Source organism: Mixophyes fleayi, chromosome 5, assembly GCF_038048845.1.
Source record: "Mixophyes fleayi isolate aMixFle1 chromosome 5, aMixFle1.hap1, whole genome shotgun sequence".
Taxonomy (NCBI): Eukaryota; Metazoa; Chordata; class Amphibia; order Anura; family Limnodynastidae; genus Mixophyes; species Mixophyes fleayi.
The window spans coordinates 239,810,924-239,826,577 of record NC_134406.1 but is presented as its reverse complement, the minus strand read 5'-3'; the positions used below and the strand labels follow the sequence as shown (position 1 = coordinate 239,826,577).

General features: G+C 39.1%; 1 protein-coding gene across 3 annotated transcripts in view; it reads right to left on the bottom strand.

The window, feature by feature from the left end:
- Positions 1-2,451: 2,451 nt before the first annotated feature.
- Positions 2,452-15,654, bottom strand: part of LOC142159110 (E3 ubiquitin-protein ligase RNF31-like) — a 33,934-nt gene continuing 20,731 nt past the window's right edge. For all 3 annotated transcript variants that reach the window (XM_075213715.1, XM_075213716.1, XM_075213717.1), the window contains 9 exons: positions 14,958-15,056; positions 12,856-12,945; positions 12,314-12,416; positions 10,957-11,075; positions 9,548-9,661; positions 9,412-9,469; positions 7,981-8,038; positions 6,165-6,333; positions 2,452-4,971 (listed from right to left, as the gene is read on the bottom strand). In XM_075213715.1, the coding sequence (XP_075069816.1) occupies positions 4,927-4,971; positions 6,165-6,333; positions 7,981-8,038; positions 9,412-9,469; positions 9,548-9,661; positions 10,957-11,075; positions 12,314-12,416; positions 12,856-12,945; positions 14,958-15,056 (855 nt within the window). In that variant the 3' untranslated portion in view covers positions 2,452-4,926. The remainder of the gene's footprint in view (positions 4,972-6,164; positions 6,334-7,980; positions 8,039-9,411; positions 9,470-9,547; positions 9,662-10,956; positions 11,076-12,313; positions 12,417-12,855; positions 12,946-14,957; positions 15,057-15,654) is intronic.

The window sequence follows — 15,654 nt, the reverse complement described above, 5'->3', positions numbered from 1 at the left end:
TCTTGTAACTAAATGCCTTGTAGATACAGTGTTGTGGCCACAAAATATGCAAATGGTTTATGACCACCTCATATAATCCCACCATAAATGTTCCTGCAGTGGCTCTATGCGGAGCTGTAACTTAGAAATCTAGTGCCCGGGGCGAGAAAGACAAATGCCGCCCCCCTAGCCCTCAATTTTAACCAAATTAACCTAAAATATTCCTAAATTGTGCCCCCCTTCAGCTTTGCGCCCTGAGTGGTCGCCCCCTGTCGCACTGCCCTAGTTAAGGCCCTGGCTCTATGCCACTGGTGTCTGGGATGAGCTGCAAAGAAGTAATGTTCAAAACTGTTCCACTAAAATTTCATCTAACACATTTGGCTGCAAAACTTTGCTTGTTTCACAAGCTGAAGTTGACCTTCGGAGGTATATTTACTAAACTGTGGGTTTGAAAAGTGGAGATGTTGCCTATAGCAACCAATCAGATTCTAGCTGTCATTTATTTAATGCATTCTACAGAATGACAGCTAGAATCTGATTGGTTGCTATAGGCAACTTCTCCACTTTTTCAAACCCGCAGTTTAGTAAATATACCCTTAAATGTTTAGACACAGCAGACATAATGAACAGACATCGTCTCAACTCTATTCTGTGAAATGTGAATATAGTGAATGTGAATATAGAAATACAGTGTGGAATGGCAAAAGCAAAAGTGGAAGTCAAGGTTTATATTGCCGGAACTTCACACCTCTGTTCTTTTGCTAAACCTTATACGAGTGAAATTGTACTCACCTCTAGTTAAAGGAGAATTGTAAGGTAATACAAAGTAAAATGATGTAAATAAGCCACTCCTGTCTGTCAGTGTGCTGGCAGCTCCCAGAAAAGAGTCAGTTGGCTGGGGGTAGCTATTAGAGACACACCACATCCTGCTAGGCTGCTTAGTCCTGAGAGGACTGGTAGTAAGGCACAAGCTGAAGTCATGGGCTTGTAGGAGGTAGGATAGTGATGGACGAAGTCAAGGTATTGGAGAAGGTAGAATCACGATGTACAATCAGAGTGCTGATTACACATCTGTAACTGTCATTGTGAGCAGTATTCTGACAGCTGGCATCTAGAGCTAGTGTTGTGAATCCTCACACTGTGCAGGAGAAGTGACTTCAGAGAAATGCAATTAACATGGCAACACTTTCAATCAATGCTTTACCCACTTGGTCTTCAGATCATGACACAGACCAGTGTGTTTTGTGGAAATTACTAACAGTAGTAACAATAGAAGCAAAGAACAACACATGGCAGTATAAAAATGTTCTATTGGAGCATCAGACATTCCCTCATGGGATGGGACAATTGCTCTAAGGGACCCTCCTCCGACCCGGTATCCCGTATCAAGGGCCCACCTGGCCCGTCATTGACCCCATGTTGTGTAAGTTATGGTTTTGTGTTCAGCTACCAAGGCACAATATATGCAGCATGTTGACCAGTCAAGTTCTGCAATATTTCTGCAGCTCTCCTGGGAATGTGAGTGGCTGGTTGTAATTTGGGCTTCATAACTCTGCACAATAGTTATGTGAGTAAATAATGATGAAGGAGCAATGTTATAACGCTATGTTATGGACCAGGCTTATGCCCCCTGTGGGCCTGTACATGGTGTAGAACTTGAAATAACCATCATGCTCCTTCTGCCATGCTGGGAGTTGTAGTAACGCAAAGCTGGAGCCTGAGAGGGGAGTCCCAGTTTATCCCTTTCTACGACGACAGATGTCGGCCTCCGTAATATGTTAAAAAAACTTCATTAGTATTTTTGGGGCATGCGGTCTGTACCTTTAGGAAGATATTTTTCTGCACTTTTTTTAGAATTAATTTTTTAATGACAGTGTCAGTCCTGCGATGTGATGAATAATTACAGATAAACATATACTGCAATACACTACAAATGTATTAAACAATTTATGAAACTAATGCTACAGAGCACATCCATATTGTTTGTAATCAGATCTCCATTAAGGTAGATGATGATTTATGAAATATATCTTAAGAATAAAAAATAATGGATATGCCTCACTCTGCTTTCTAATAACATCTAATATTTTAAAAAACATGGTTGAAATAGCATTAAGGTCAGGTGACCTTATTAGATTGAATCAGTCCAGTACAGGCTACCCTGCTGAATGATAATGCATTATGGGTAACATGTAGCCCACATGGTTCAAATATCACAAATATGCAATAACTCCAGCTTCCATGTTATTATATGGTCCTACATGTTTGCATATGTCCATCCTACTGAATATAACCTTTGCATGACTGAATTACCCCAATCTAGCAACATGGCCTTATTTTGATTACTAATATGTGACGGTTTCAGTGTTTACATGAAAAATGTAGCTCCCTTTAAAAGATATGTTCTAAATGTGTATAAAAATAAAAACATTAAGTTTGTGTGGTGTTTATTAAATGCTCAGATATAAACACTAACAACTTACATAGTTTTATTTTGTACAATATAGGAAATAAATACACATATTTGTGCTTATCAGGTAGTCTATATTTTAACACTTCTATTTTTTCTATACTAATATTATACATAATGTTACAAATACATATTAATTTCAGTGTCCAAGTATATCCAGGTAAACACATTTCTGTCCATCTTTTCTCATTATCTGAAGTCTGCATTCTTAAGTGATTATGTTATTCAGCCTTAGGGGGTATATTTACTAAACTGCGGGTTTGATAAAGTAGAGATGTAGCCTATAAAAAAAATCAGATTCTAGCTGACATTTTGTGGAATGTATTAAATAAATGATAACTAGAATCTTATTGGTTGCTATAGGAAACATCTCCACCTTTTCAAACCCGCAGTTTAGTAAATATACCCCTAAGACTTCGAAATTTTTCTTATCTCTGAGTTCAGTTTCAATTGTGGTTCTTAAAGAAAACTGCTGAAAAAATTGGAAAGCCAAAACAAACTAACCAATCATAACGCGGGAGTTCATCACACAGTTTCCGTTTTCATTATCTCCTCCTCTCCCTAAATGTTGTTTTTCATTCTAAACTGCAAGTGTGACAAAGAAGCATTGTGCTGCTGCTATTTTATTGTTACACCAAGTATTAACGGCATTGATCACTTATATGACATAAATCTGTTATTGGCTCAAAAGGCTACAAGGGTAAATTGAAAAGCTAATGGATGAGCATGCCTGTTCTGTCTGCTTGTACCCACTCCTAGACAATTTGTCAATCATTGATATTGGTAGCACTGTACAGCTGCCTATCATTCTGCTGTAAACATAATTTTTATTGCTTCATACAATTCATAAAGGTTTTAGACTTTGGTTTCACTTCGCATCAGGGCTTCATTATAATAGTATATTTAAACGTTTCTTCTGCATCTCTTTGCAAGGGGAGTAATTTGCTAACAAAGGGGTTGATGCAGAGTGTGTACTATGCCTGTTGGTGTAGTGCATCTTGTGTGAATTTGCATTGCGAATGCCCAGAGCAACAGGTGCTTATGCTCCCATATAGATTTGGGTGATTCTGCCACGTGTGCCAGCCTGTGCCTAGATGAATGTGTACGTTCTAATATGAACCGAGTACAGTAAGGGGACGTTTGTGCATTTGGGCATTTTGTGTGCGTGTTTAAGCAAAACTTGGGCGCAAGTGGGATGTAAGCGTCTGTAACGTGTGTCGGGCATGAACCAGGAGCATATGCTACTCTCGCGGACTTGTACGGATCTTAAGATAGTTTCAATATTGCATATTATGGCTTTTTTTGTGAACGCATTTTGCTCTTGCCATTTAGGGCACAATTGCGGCCAGCTCTGCATTAACTCCAAAAAGTGCATGTGCAAAACTCTGTAGCAATTAGTCAGACATGTGCTTCTGTTTTCTATAATGTACTAGATCGATTAAAGCTAACTGTTGATTGGTTTGCTGTGAGTTCCTGCACATTTGCAGTAATGTGTGTCCATGTTAATGGCACATTTCAGTCTTTGGTGGTGGACAGGGATCAACATGGACACTGTGTCCAGTCTGTGGCTGCGATACACTGTGTCTTCTGACACCTTTCTATCATAGCCAGCATTAACTGTTTCAGCAATATGTGCTACAGTAACTCTTCTGTGGGATTGGACCAGACGTGATAGCCTTCGCTCCCCACGCACATCAATGAGCCTTGGGTGCACTATGACCCTGTCACTGGTTCACCGTTGTCCTTCCTTGGACCGCTCTTGGTAGATACTGACCACTGCATATCGGGAACACCCCACAAGACCTGCTGTTATGGAGATGCTCTAACCCAGTCATCTAGCCATCACAGTCTGGTCCTGGTCAAAGTCGCTCAGATCCTTACGCTTCCCCATTTTTCCTGCTTTAAACACATTAACTTCAAGAACTGACTATTTACTTGCTGCTTAATATTTTCCACACCTTAACAGATACCATTGTAACAGGATAATCAATGTTATTCACTTCACATGTCAGTGGTTTTAAGGTTGAGGCTGATTGGTGTATAAATATATATATATATATATATATATATATATATATAGAGCTATATAGCATTACAAAGACTGTCCCTGCTTAAGTAGTCTTAAATCCAGTCTTCTGAATCCACATGACTCTCATCTTCATACCTATAACACATTTGTAAAACCTAGCAAGAAACATAAAATTTACTATCGGTGGGCTTAACGCTTCGGTGAACCGGTTCTCAGGAAATTCACTCATCTCTATTGTATGCAGAGAATTCCCACAAATAATGTATAGTTGTTTTTCCATGCTTGTAATTGTGTTAGAAACAACTCCATCCTTGGTAATGTGCTTTTAAATAAGTTAAGTCAACTAGATGATAGGTTCGTCCCCGTGTCAGTCAACACCAATTCAATATTGCTAGTTGTGGCTTGAATAAAATATTAGGTTTTCTCTGTATAGGCACTGTTCATATTATTATTCTTCATATTTCCCAGCCAGAGGTATTTCTTGCTTTATTATCTGCAACAAAATAATGTACAGCTGTAGCATGTCACAACATCATTAACATTTTTGTATTTAGTTTACTAATAAATTAAAAAACCAAACAGTTTAAAGTATTACTTAAACAGAGAGGTGTTGCCAGGAAGGCAGTATTTGATTGAGCACACTATGCTCTGTGCTGCGCAGGCTTGCTATAGCACTCACACAGCAGTAGAGTTGTGGGGCCTGCGTCATAAAGGAACGTATCTGCCGATTTTGTGCATATCGTTTGCAAAATCATTCTATGCTCAGAACCGGACGATGCGCAACAGATCGCAGCCACGTCCAAGTCATCTCCGAGCATAAACAACACTTACTACAGTCTATGATTTCGGGGAGGGAACGGGATGGGGAATGGGCGGATACACAAAGGCAATGTACGTTCTCGTGTAGCAGCGTCCAAGTCCGGTCCAGGCGCACACAGAAGTACGCTGGTTTTCTGCCGTATCTCTTGCTCCAGCTAGGGGTCTAGTCTAAGTCCTGAGTCCTAGTTATGTCAGTATCGTATGCATGCTATAAAGTGTTTGCAATCATGAGCAACCGTAAAAATGTCTATTATGTACAGTAAATATTTAGTACACCCTAATGAATATTTTTCAAGAAAAAAAATTGTTTTTTTTCCATGTATAATCATAAATGACTATAATATTGTCATATAATGGTAATTGGATATTTATAATTTTTTTATCTCTTCTGATCCATTCCTTGTTGATTTTGGGAGTATACAGTGCCAAGTTACGTGCAGTTTAAAACAAAAGCATGGTTATGTCTAACCATTTCAGAGCTAAGATATATTGTTTGATATACGACTTTACATCTTAACAAATGATATGTGAATAAATAAGTCACAATTAAGTAGATTTGTACACACATCTTAGAATAGTACAGATTATAATATAGGTCAACTTGACCTGTCCAAAATTTTTATACCTAAGTTTACGCATGATGAAATGTTAATTGCTTCAACTCAGGAACCACACACTTGCGGTAGAAGTTTGTTTATATAGTTTGATTTCCAAATAAGCTAAATGTATATCCCTCATTGTTTTATATAGATCAGGTTACCAAAAGGCAACTTGAGTAAATGATACAGAATTCTGGTTGATGATAATTTAGTCAATGTACCAATTAGGGATACATTAACTAGTCTGTCTCACGCCATCCTCTCTTACCATTTTCAGTTTCTGTAGATATGTTTCCTGACTATCATCTCCGCTGTTTTCTGGGATGGTTATATTCCATCGCTGAAGTTCTACTTTCATTTCTGCCTCAGTGTACAGATCCACTGAATCCAGAGAATTAGCGTTTATTATTCTGACTAGTAATTCCTTGTGGTCCACTCTGTAGGGAAAAATTAAAATACCATTGAAATAAATCACATCATCAAGAAAATTATAGGTTTATAAATGAATGGCAAAAAATCTCTAAGATCAGGTTCCGGTCTTGATGGATTGTTTTGTAGCCCGTGGCCCCTCTAACACTATGTAGAAAAATGTATTTCTTTTGGGTGAGTGATGTGTTTGGCAAAAGTCCAGCCTATAGATATTGATAATAACTATATGGCTAGCTCGGCTTGTAGTGAGACTTACCATGGTGAGTGCATTTAAGTGCTCCACAGCTTAAAAAAGTTGATAACATTTTTATATTTTTGCTCTGCATCTGCTCCACATGTATATTATAGCTGTATCAATTATATCAGACTATTTTCCACATTGTCTTAGCTAGAAAGAGTAATGTGGCCTACCCAAAAAGTGCCTGGCAGCTGATGGGCTGAACTGCTCTGGTAGTTTTGCGTAGATGGGAGGAATTGGGATATAAAGTAAGCCATACTTGCCAACTCCCGCATTTCGGGTGGGTCTCCCGGACTCCCGGGAGTGTATGGCAATCTCCCGCATCTGTCCACTTCAAAAGGTAGTGGGCAGAATTATGGCCAAAATGCCGCAATTATCTGGGAATCGCGGCATTTGGCCCCGCCGCCCGCTGTAAAATGAAGCGTTTGCGTCATTACGTCACGCCTCTTTGGGGGAGGTGGGCATGCGGGGGGCGGGGCTCCGAAATTGCGTCATTTTGAACCCGCCCCCTCCCCCAGAGAGACTCCCGGCAGCCAACTGCAAAAAGTTGGCAAGTATGAAGTATTCATGCAATTAGAGCAGCCACGAAGTTGTACAGGGATGAATTCCCATTCATGCTGCGATTATCTTTATTGTATTACTCTTCTTGCTTTATGGCTGTGAAAATACTCTCATAATATGCAACATTGGTGTAATGAGACAGCTGCAAGCTTACTCTAATGAAAACTCCACTCTGAAGGGCTGCATTAACATTGCAGATTGCTAGAGGAAAGAATGGTGAGAATCACTGTTTCCTCTATGTTCTGTGCTATGGAAGTGATAGTGTTATGGAAAAATCATTGTACTCAACAGTATTTATGTGGGTTTTTCACCATTGAGTGGTTCATAGGAGTCCGTACAACATTTTGCTATAGGTCCCATAAATGTCTAGTACCGTCCCTACAACAGCATATTCTTAAAGCAGCCTCTGAGATTGAGTTCCCATTAGGTTAAGCTGTAGAGGCAACAGTGGTAAGAATGTGGAAATAACGGTTACAGAGCCAGCACTTAGGAGTAAATGTATCAAGCTGAGGTTTTTCCGACGCGTTTGAAAAACCAATCAGATTCTAGCTATCATTTATTTAGTACATTCTACAAAATGACAGCTAGAATCTGATTGGTTGCTATAGGCAACTTCACTTTTCAAACCTGCCGGAAAACTCTCAGCTTGATACATTTACTCCTTGGTCTCAGTTGTGTCATTCACAGAAACTTTTCTGTCCTATTACCCTGCATTTATAGCGTGAGAGTTAAATTTGTATCTCAATTACGAGAGCAATCCTCTATGGGAAAATGTCGTCATGTAAATAACCAGAAGCTGGGGGTCTGTGCCTGTTTCAAACCCCAAAGAAACAAAAATTAAGTTGTCGTATCTTACTCATCAGAACTATTCTCTTCTTTGTTTCCTGTCTGTTCATCGTGGTCTGGAGGAGTTTCTGAAAATGAAAGATTTTGTAAAACTTGTCTCATCTATCAAAAATACCGCATAACTTCTCCTTACAGATAAATTATTACATGACCATCATTATCTGAATATAAATATTGTCTGTTAAGTTAGTAAATTACAATATGGTTTAGATAATTCTACAGTATAAATGCACTTAATATAAATGACCACTTGTAGCCAATTAGGGTTGAACTGAACGCTGCTTCTACTTGGAGACGCTGGCAGAGATTGTGAGTTATGCAGCTTAATGACTGTGTTTGGTATGAAATGAGGTACTGTAAGTAAGTAATTATAGAACACACAACCTGTAGTATGTGGACCTTGTATGTGAAGTGGCCTGTCAGTAGCAGTCCTTAAGAGGACTATACACTGTGATATCGACAGCAATATCAGGCAACTGGCTCAGTATCACTGTGTAATCCCAAAATTATCCCTATGTGCAATAATAATCTGATCAAAATCAAATGGATCATTATCAGGCATGTTGGTAAATGTAGTTATAAGATCACTGTTACTGATCTGTGTGTGGTCATCTTTCAACAGGCCCCAGTGACATAGGAAGATAAGTAGCTGCTTGGACCATGTTCCAAGTGCCAGCTCTTGTTCAACTGGACCCCCAATGTGTGTATAGCTATGTTAGACATGGATCCAGTGACCCAGCACGCGGGCCAAGGTTCAGGATCAACCAGTTTGTGGCCACTGTTAGTATTCCATTGCCTGAGGCTGTCCCTGTTTCCAAAGTGCATTCTCCCTCCGTGATTCTGCCTGAGTATCTCTGCAGTTTATAGGTGTAGTAATGTAGGCGGCATCATTGAGCTTCATATGGAGTACTATCTGCCGCCTCTTTTACACTCCTGCCTAAGGCAAGGGACTTACCGTGCCTCATGGTCAATGCAGCAAGCTACAGTCAAATATACCCACGTTTGTGATTTGAACATCAAAAATATACATAAATGTTGATTATGATGATAAATAGTTGCCTAAAACATAGATTTTATAATGACTTTTGTTTATTCTCCCCAAAGATGCTTTAACAGGGGATCTTTTGTTTAATACTAATGCTGTCTCCTGTCTGACAAGAAGGCAAATAAGAACATAATGGATATAAACACAAGCATTCCTGGTGGATGACACAGTATCAGGGGCAGGCTGGGCTGGGGGGCATCTGCCCTCCGGGCCAGTCCCATAGTGGGCTACCTTGGGCTGGGTCACTGGGCCATCTGCATTTTTTTTCAATTAAAATGGGCTAATTCGAGTCTTGTAGCCCAGGCTAGAATTTGTCAGCTCTCTCCTGCATAGTGTATAGTTAGTTCTACATAGAATATACAAAGAGTAAATGTGACTAGTAACAGGTCCACTGACCTTCCAATGGACTTGGAGGCTCTTCGATGAGATCACTCTTGTACTCTATTCCACTTTCCTGTAAGTAACAAGCAGATAATATAAAACATGTCTTGATTTGCCTCTCAATAGAGTATTTCAGTGGAAACATAGTCACCTGTAGAAGCTGCTGAAGTCTCTCTATTTCCCAGTCTCTCAAATAATAGAAACAATTACGAGAGTGATGAGCGTGTAGTCCCTTCCCGTGACAATCATTTGAGAAATCACATTCCTGAGAGATGACAATAATAGGTGCAGACCAATTGTTCAATTTACATATAGCATTTCTAGTAATAACATGTTCAGATCATGTGCAGACAATACAAAGAACAGATCATCATCATAATCTATATAAATTACACAACATTTATCAATGGAGAAAAAGTATAGCAATAACAAGGTTATAAATTGAATAGAAAATTAAAGGGAAAGAGGCAGTATATATGAGGGAGAGAATGGACAGGACTTGGAACACATTAGACAAAGGATCAGACCCAATGAGCAACTTGAGGCTTACAACAGAGCACAGAACTTGAGCGTAGTTCCGACCATATCCAAATCCAAGTGATCTCAAGATGTGTTTTTATTTGAATCTGGGTGTACGTACGCTCGGCCTAAATGCTCCTCTCCTTACGTAGTCAGACAGAACTGAGTGCAGTATGCGCACGAGCATATGTGCACTATAAGGTCACATTTGAACGCATACCAAAAAAAAATATGATAAAATAAATGAACAACTCTAAACAGTAGAATTAATTAATTAAAATGTGGTTGGTTTTAATAAAATAAATCTTTTACATTAAATACATAAAACAAGATGTTCTTAATGTGTAATGTACATACAATGCGCTTTTATGGTCTATGTTACTGGCATATACATGTTCTTTTCTAGCTATTGGGAAGTATACGGGTACTTTTCCAAACAAAGACTATGCTGTGACTATCACTATCAGTGGGCACCTACACCTTCTCTGTAGCTGATGCAAATGATATGTCTGAAACCCAGCGTACTTAAGAGTAAGCCAGGACTTGAACTGGCCACATAGGCATCGGCACACTCCTAATGTACATGGCCCCTTTTCTCCCCCCATTTCACCCTTCAAGTCATAGGCAGCCGTAAGTGTCATTTGCATTCAGATATGAATTGAATGCACTTGTGTTCATTGGCATAAGGTCCATTTCTAAGCACGAGCAGAGTTTTTTAAGCAAGATACGGCATACAAATGGACGTACGTCTGAACATTAATCAGGCCCTTAATGTATAAAACTGATTCCATAGTATATAGCTTTGGATAATATTCTTACATTGGTAATTGTAATTTTTCTGCTAGGGGTAAAGTGAAGTATTGCTGCTGAAGTATCAATTTTAGGCAGTAGTTGATGAACAAAAATAGTTTTTTCCTCAATTCCTAATTATCTGAACCTATTGCTTATAGAATTTCTTGAAATAAGATCTGTTTTCAGTTGCATTGCTAATAATATAATATGTAGGATGAGATAACCAGTAGAGTAAAAGATTTCACTTACAGGTCCTTGGTGAAACGGTTGTTCGCATCCACCACAGAATTCATACTGACACTGCGTGCACTTAAAGTGTAAACATCCACCTTTGCACAAGTCAAACCGAAACTTGCAAGAAGGACAAGCTAGACAAACGTATGAAAAATTTAAATGTACATTAATGAAGTGACCATTGAAGTTTTCAACAAATGTTTTTACATAAAAGTGATATTATTCTATGTCAGATTGATCAAAAGGTTATTCAGGCAAGTGCAACACATGCAAAATAATAATTGTGAAGAAGTTTCCAGCTAACTGGTTTGGGCAGCACGGTGACTTAGTGGTTAGCACTTCTGCCTCACAGCACTGGGGTCATGAGTTTGATTCTTGACCATGGCCTTATCTGTGTGGAGTTTGTATGTTCTCCCCATGTTTGCGTACGTTTCCTCCGGTTGCTCCCACACTCCAAAAAAACATACCAGTAGGTTAATTGGCTGCTATCAAATTGACCCTAGCCTCTCTGTGTGTGTGACTGTGTATGTTAGGGAATTCAGAATGTAAGCTCCAATGGGGCAGGGACTGATGTGAGTAAGCTCTCTGTACAGCGCTGTGGAATTAGTAGCGCTATATAAATAGCTGCTGCTGATGGTTTGAGTGTCTTATTAATTAGAGATGAGTGAAGTTGCAAAGAAACTTTGCAGAGCAAAATTTCACGCAAATTGAGTAGTGGAACAGGACTTTTTGCCAATGTGTGAGGTACCAATTTTGCTGAATTTATAGTCTATGAATAGAGCTGAAATGACAACAGTCAATTCCTTTTGCTTTGTAGTATAATTGGGATAGAACTATGAACAGGCCAAATTCCACCAGTGAAACATACAAAATTTCACAGATTAGATGAATATTTGCATAATAATTTTCAACATTTAACTCATCTTTACTTTTAAGTGAATGGTAATTTAACACATTTTACTATTAGCATTTTCACTGCAGCTGAAATTACATTCTTATATTTACTAAACTGCGGGTTTCAAAAAGAGGAGATGTTGCCTATAGCAACCAATCAGATTCTAGCTGTCCTTTTGTAGAATATACTAAATACATGATAACTAGTATCTGATTGGTTGCTATATTCAACATCTCCAATTTTTCAAACCCGCATTTTAGTAAATATACTGCTAAGCATCAAGTCTGTATTTGTGTCTTTGCTATACTGTGTGAAAAATACTAAGCTCATCTTATCTGCCTGTTCATACATATGTACTCAATGGACAAGCTTCAGCCACTTGCAGAAGACATTGCAAAGGTTGGATGTTTTCTACGGTGGGATGTTTAAAGTTTTGTTTTTGTTTAAATGAAAAATGAATTACTATAATAATCCTACCAATCCCATGCTGATCAAGATAAGTGTCCAGTTCCTCGGTTTGATGTTGCAGCTTCAACAATTTAAACTCATCACACCTCAGATTTTCATGTACGTCCTCCCACTGTGTGCCAGAAAATCAAACAATCATTAATCAAGTTTTGGATTTCACACAGTAAAGAGTGTTTAATGGTATTGTTGGGCCCCACACTTACTAATGCATAGTAGGGCAGCACGGTGGCTCAGTGGTTAGCACTACTGCCTTACAACACTGGGGTCATGAGTTCAATTCCCGACCATGGCCTTATCTGTGAGGAGTTTGTATGTTGTTTGTGTGGGTTTCCTGCGGGTGCTCCTGGCTGCTAACAAATTGACCCTAGTCTGTTTGTATGTGTGCTAGGGAATTTAGACTGTAAGCCCCAATGGGGCAGGGATTGATGTGAGTGAGTTCTCTGTACAGCGCTGCGGAATTAGTGGCGCTATATAAATAAATGGTGATGATGTAGGGAGTATTGACAACAAGCTGCACACGTAGCCCTGACTCATACAACATTCGCACTTACTTGCTCTTTGCAACTGAAACATGTGCTTTTATGGCAGGCTGGACATTCCATTTTTAATGTGTCCTCTTCATGCGAAATACCAAATGGGCACTAAAAGAATTACGGATACATTACATTTATATTACATGAAAACATAGATATATTAAAATACATATTAATGAGTCTTCCTTGCTTGAAGTGTTAAAATTGGGCATAATTCAACCAGCATCGCTCCTTCAGGAATAATCATATTGGAGCTCCGTTAGAGTTGGATTCAGCTATACATTTATACTCTAGTAGATGTATGCTTAGATACACATAACACATCACAGGCACAGTGATATTTATATCAGGAAAGATTGCACAGAGATGTGGCAATTCATTTAAGATTTATATTCTTTTTAACATAATCTTCAATAATAATCTGATACATATAATATAAAACAGTTTAGCTCAGATGATACATTATCACGTTTCCATTACTCTGAATTCTTTGCCTGTTTTATAAATATGTATAAGCACTTTCCTCGTTTATGTATGTGCACATATAGCTCAGGTTCAACTACAAATCCTCCCTTAGAATACTTATCCACTATAGACCCATCTTTATTTCTAATGTTAATCCATTATTATTCTATCTGACTAATCTATGGAGAGACTGTGGAGTGCTAAATCTGGGTTTACAAAGCTCAAACCTACATACCCACAGCTCTTTGCACCCATGTGTGTGCGATTAAATCATCACCCACATGTGGATGCTCCTTGCATATCGCAGGTGACTCATAGCTACTGGCAGAAAACATGGCCGATGTCTGTGATGGTGTCATCGGTGTTGGTTATGGATGTTAAGCCAAACACACATTTAGCACTATACTATAATGTATAGCATATAAGTTGTATAGCACTTATGTGCTATACGTTTGTGCAGTATACTTATAATGTTGTTAAACAGTTTTATGGATAGATCTCTTAAATATATAAGTGGAGAGCCTCAGGTCACTATATATTTCATTCAGCTGAATGCTTCTCTAATAACAGTCACAGAAAAACGGTGAGTAAAGTTTAACTTACAGTCGGCGCATGCACAGTAGTGCAAAGCGGATACTCAGACTATGCCTCACTTCCTTTCCTCACTAGACCACTGGGTAAAAAACACAACACAACGTGGAGATGGAGCATAGCACTCCCTATCAACAATAGCACCTAGCCATGCATTTCCATTGTGTATGAGCTGTTTGGAGCTGACCCATACAATGCCTCTGGTCATGTGACAAGTAGGCACATGTGGTATTGCCCATGCACTGATCCAAGCTGAGTCAAAACGCAGCACTGTGCATTGAATTTGTGAATGTGCAATCTGCTCAGAGTGTCCAGCAGGAACTTGCACCTTCACACTTCTTAACCCCTCCATGGCTATTCTACCCAATTAACACCTCTCTAAAGTTCATACAGTTCACGGAAAATGTAAATTTTATTACTCTCTATTCTCAAACAACATACTGACCCCCAAATCAACATTGCTGTGTAACTGGATGATTTAGCGCAGTAAACAATTTTCCCATTGGATTCTCACTGTACCAATATGTGGCATTTAACCTTGTATATCAAACTCATATTTTCTTATAGACTGTAAGCTTATGAGGGCCTTCTTACCTCTTTGTCTGTAAAAAAAACAAAATCTTGTTTATTGCAAGTGTGTGCATAAGAATTTATGTACCTAGTTCAAACTCAGCAAAGAGCACCCTCCCCATCTGTCCAGCTTCTTCCATTGGAACTAAATTTTGCACATAGACATAAGTTGACATCTTGGACTGAAAATCTATGTGGTTCCTAGGGGAAATGGGTGCATTTGCACAAAAGTAGGGGTGTGATGTCACAAAGCAGCATTACTACTGCACTTCTGTAAATGAGCCTTGCTCCAAGGTACATTCTGTAATTTGTTTTGATGTTTAAATTTACCCTTAAAAATAGTCTTAATTTTAGATTAAATCTTGAAAAAGTGTTTTATTATATTTTTGTTGCTACTTTGGCCATGCACATTTTAACATAGTGAAACCTGACATTCCTGGTGTTAATCGTGTCTGTGCCAGCACGTTAGACAATTACAAGCTTTTGTTGCTTACATGACTGCACCATCGGAAATTGGGCATCTCCATTAATGCTCTGTCCCTTAGTTTTCTTTGAAATAACTCATGGGTTTCTTGGTCAAGATAGTGATGGATCTGCAAAAAAGAAATAACATATGGTAATATGGGTATAATACGTCAGCACTGTGATATAATATAAGGAATAATCCATACATGCCAACTTTTAAAATTTCTCCCTCGGGCGATCCAGGGAAGAAGTCATGTGACATATGGTAGGAGGAGGAAAGCCGAAATTCACGGCATTGAATGGAGGGGGCGGAGATTAATGACACGATTAAGCCCCACCCCCTCCATTCACTGCCGTGAATTTCGGCAAATGCGGGAACTATGCCTACTCTTCTGAGAGTCCGTGAGGACTCCCCGAAATTCCGGAGCCTCCCGGGAATTCCAGGAGAGAAGGCAAGTATGGAATAATCAAACATTGTTTCATCATATAGGGGTGCATTGGTTTGGCTGAATATAAGGAACAATTTACATGTTAATGTTAAGCAAGCATTGCTTTGGTTCCTGGAGATGAGGGTAGCTAATAGACGTTGCGAGGGCCTTCGGAAGAGTAAATGGCCGCCTGAGCTAGGAAATATATATTTTCTCGGCACGGGTGATATACCTCCTTGTATTCCGAGTCCCCGCTGTGAACAGAGCAGGGATCGAAATAAGTGCAGCGGTATTGGGG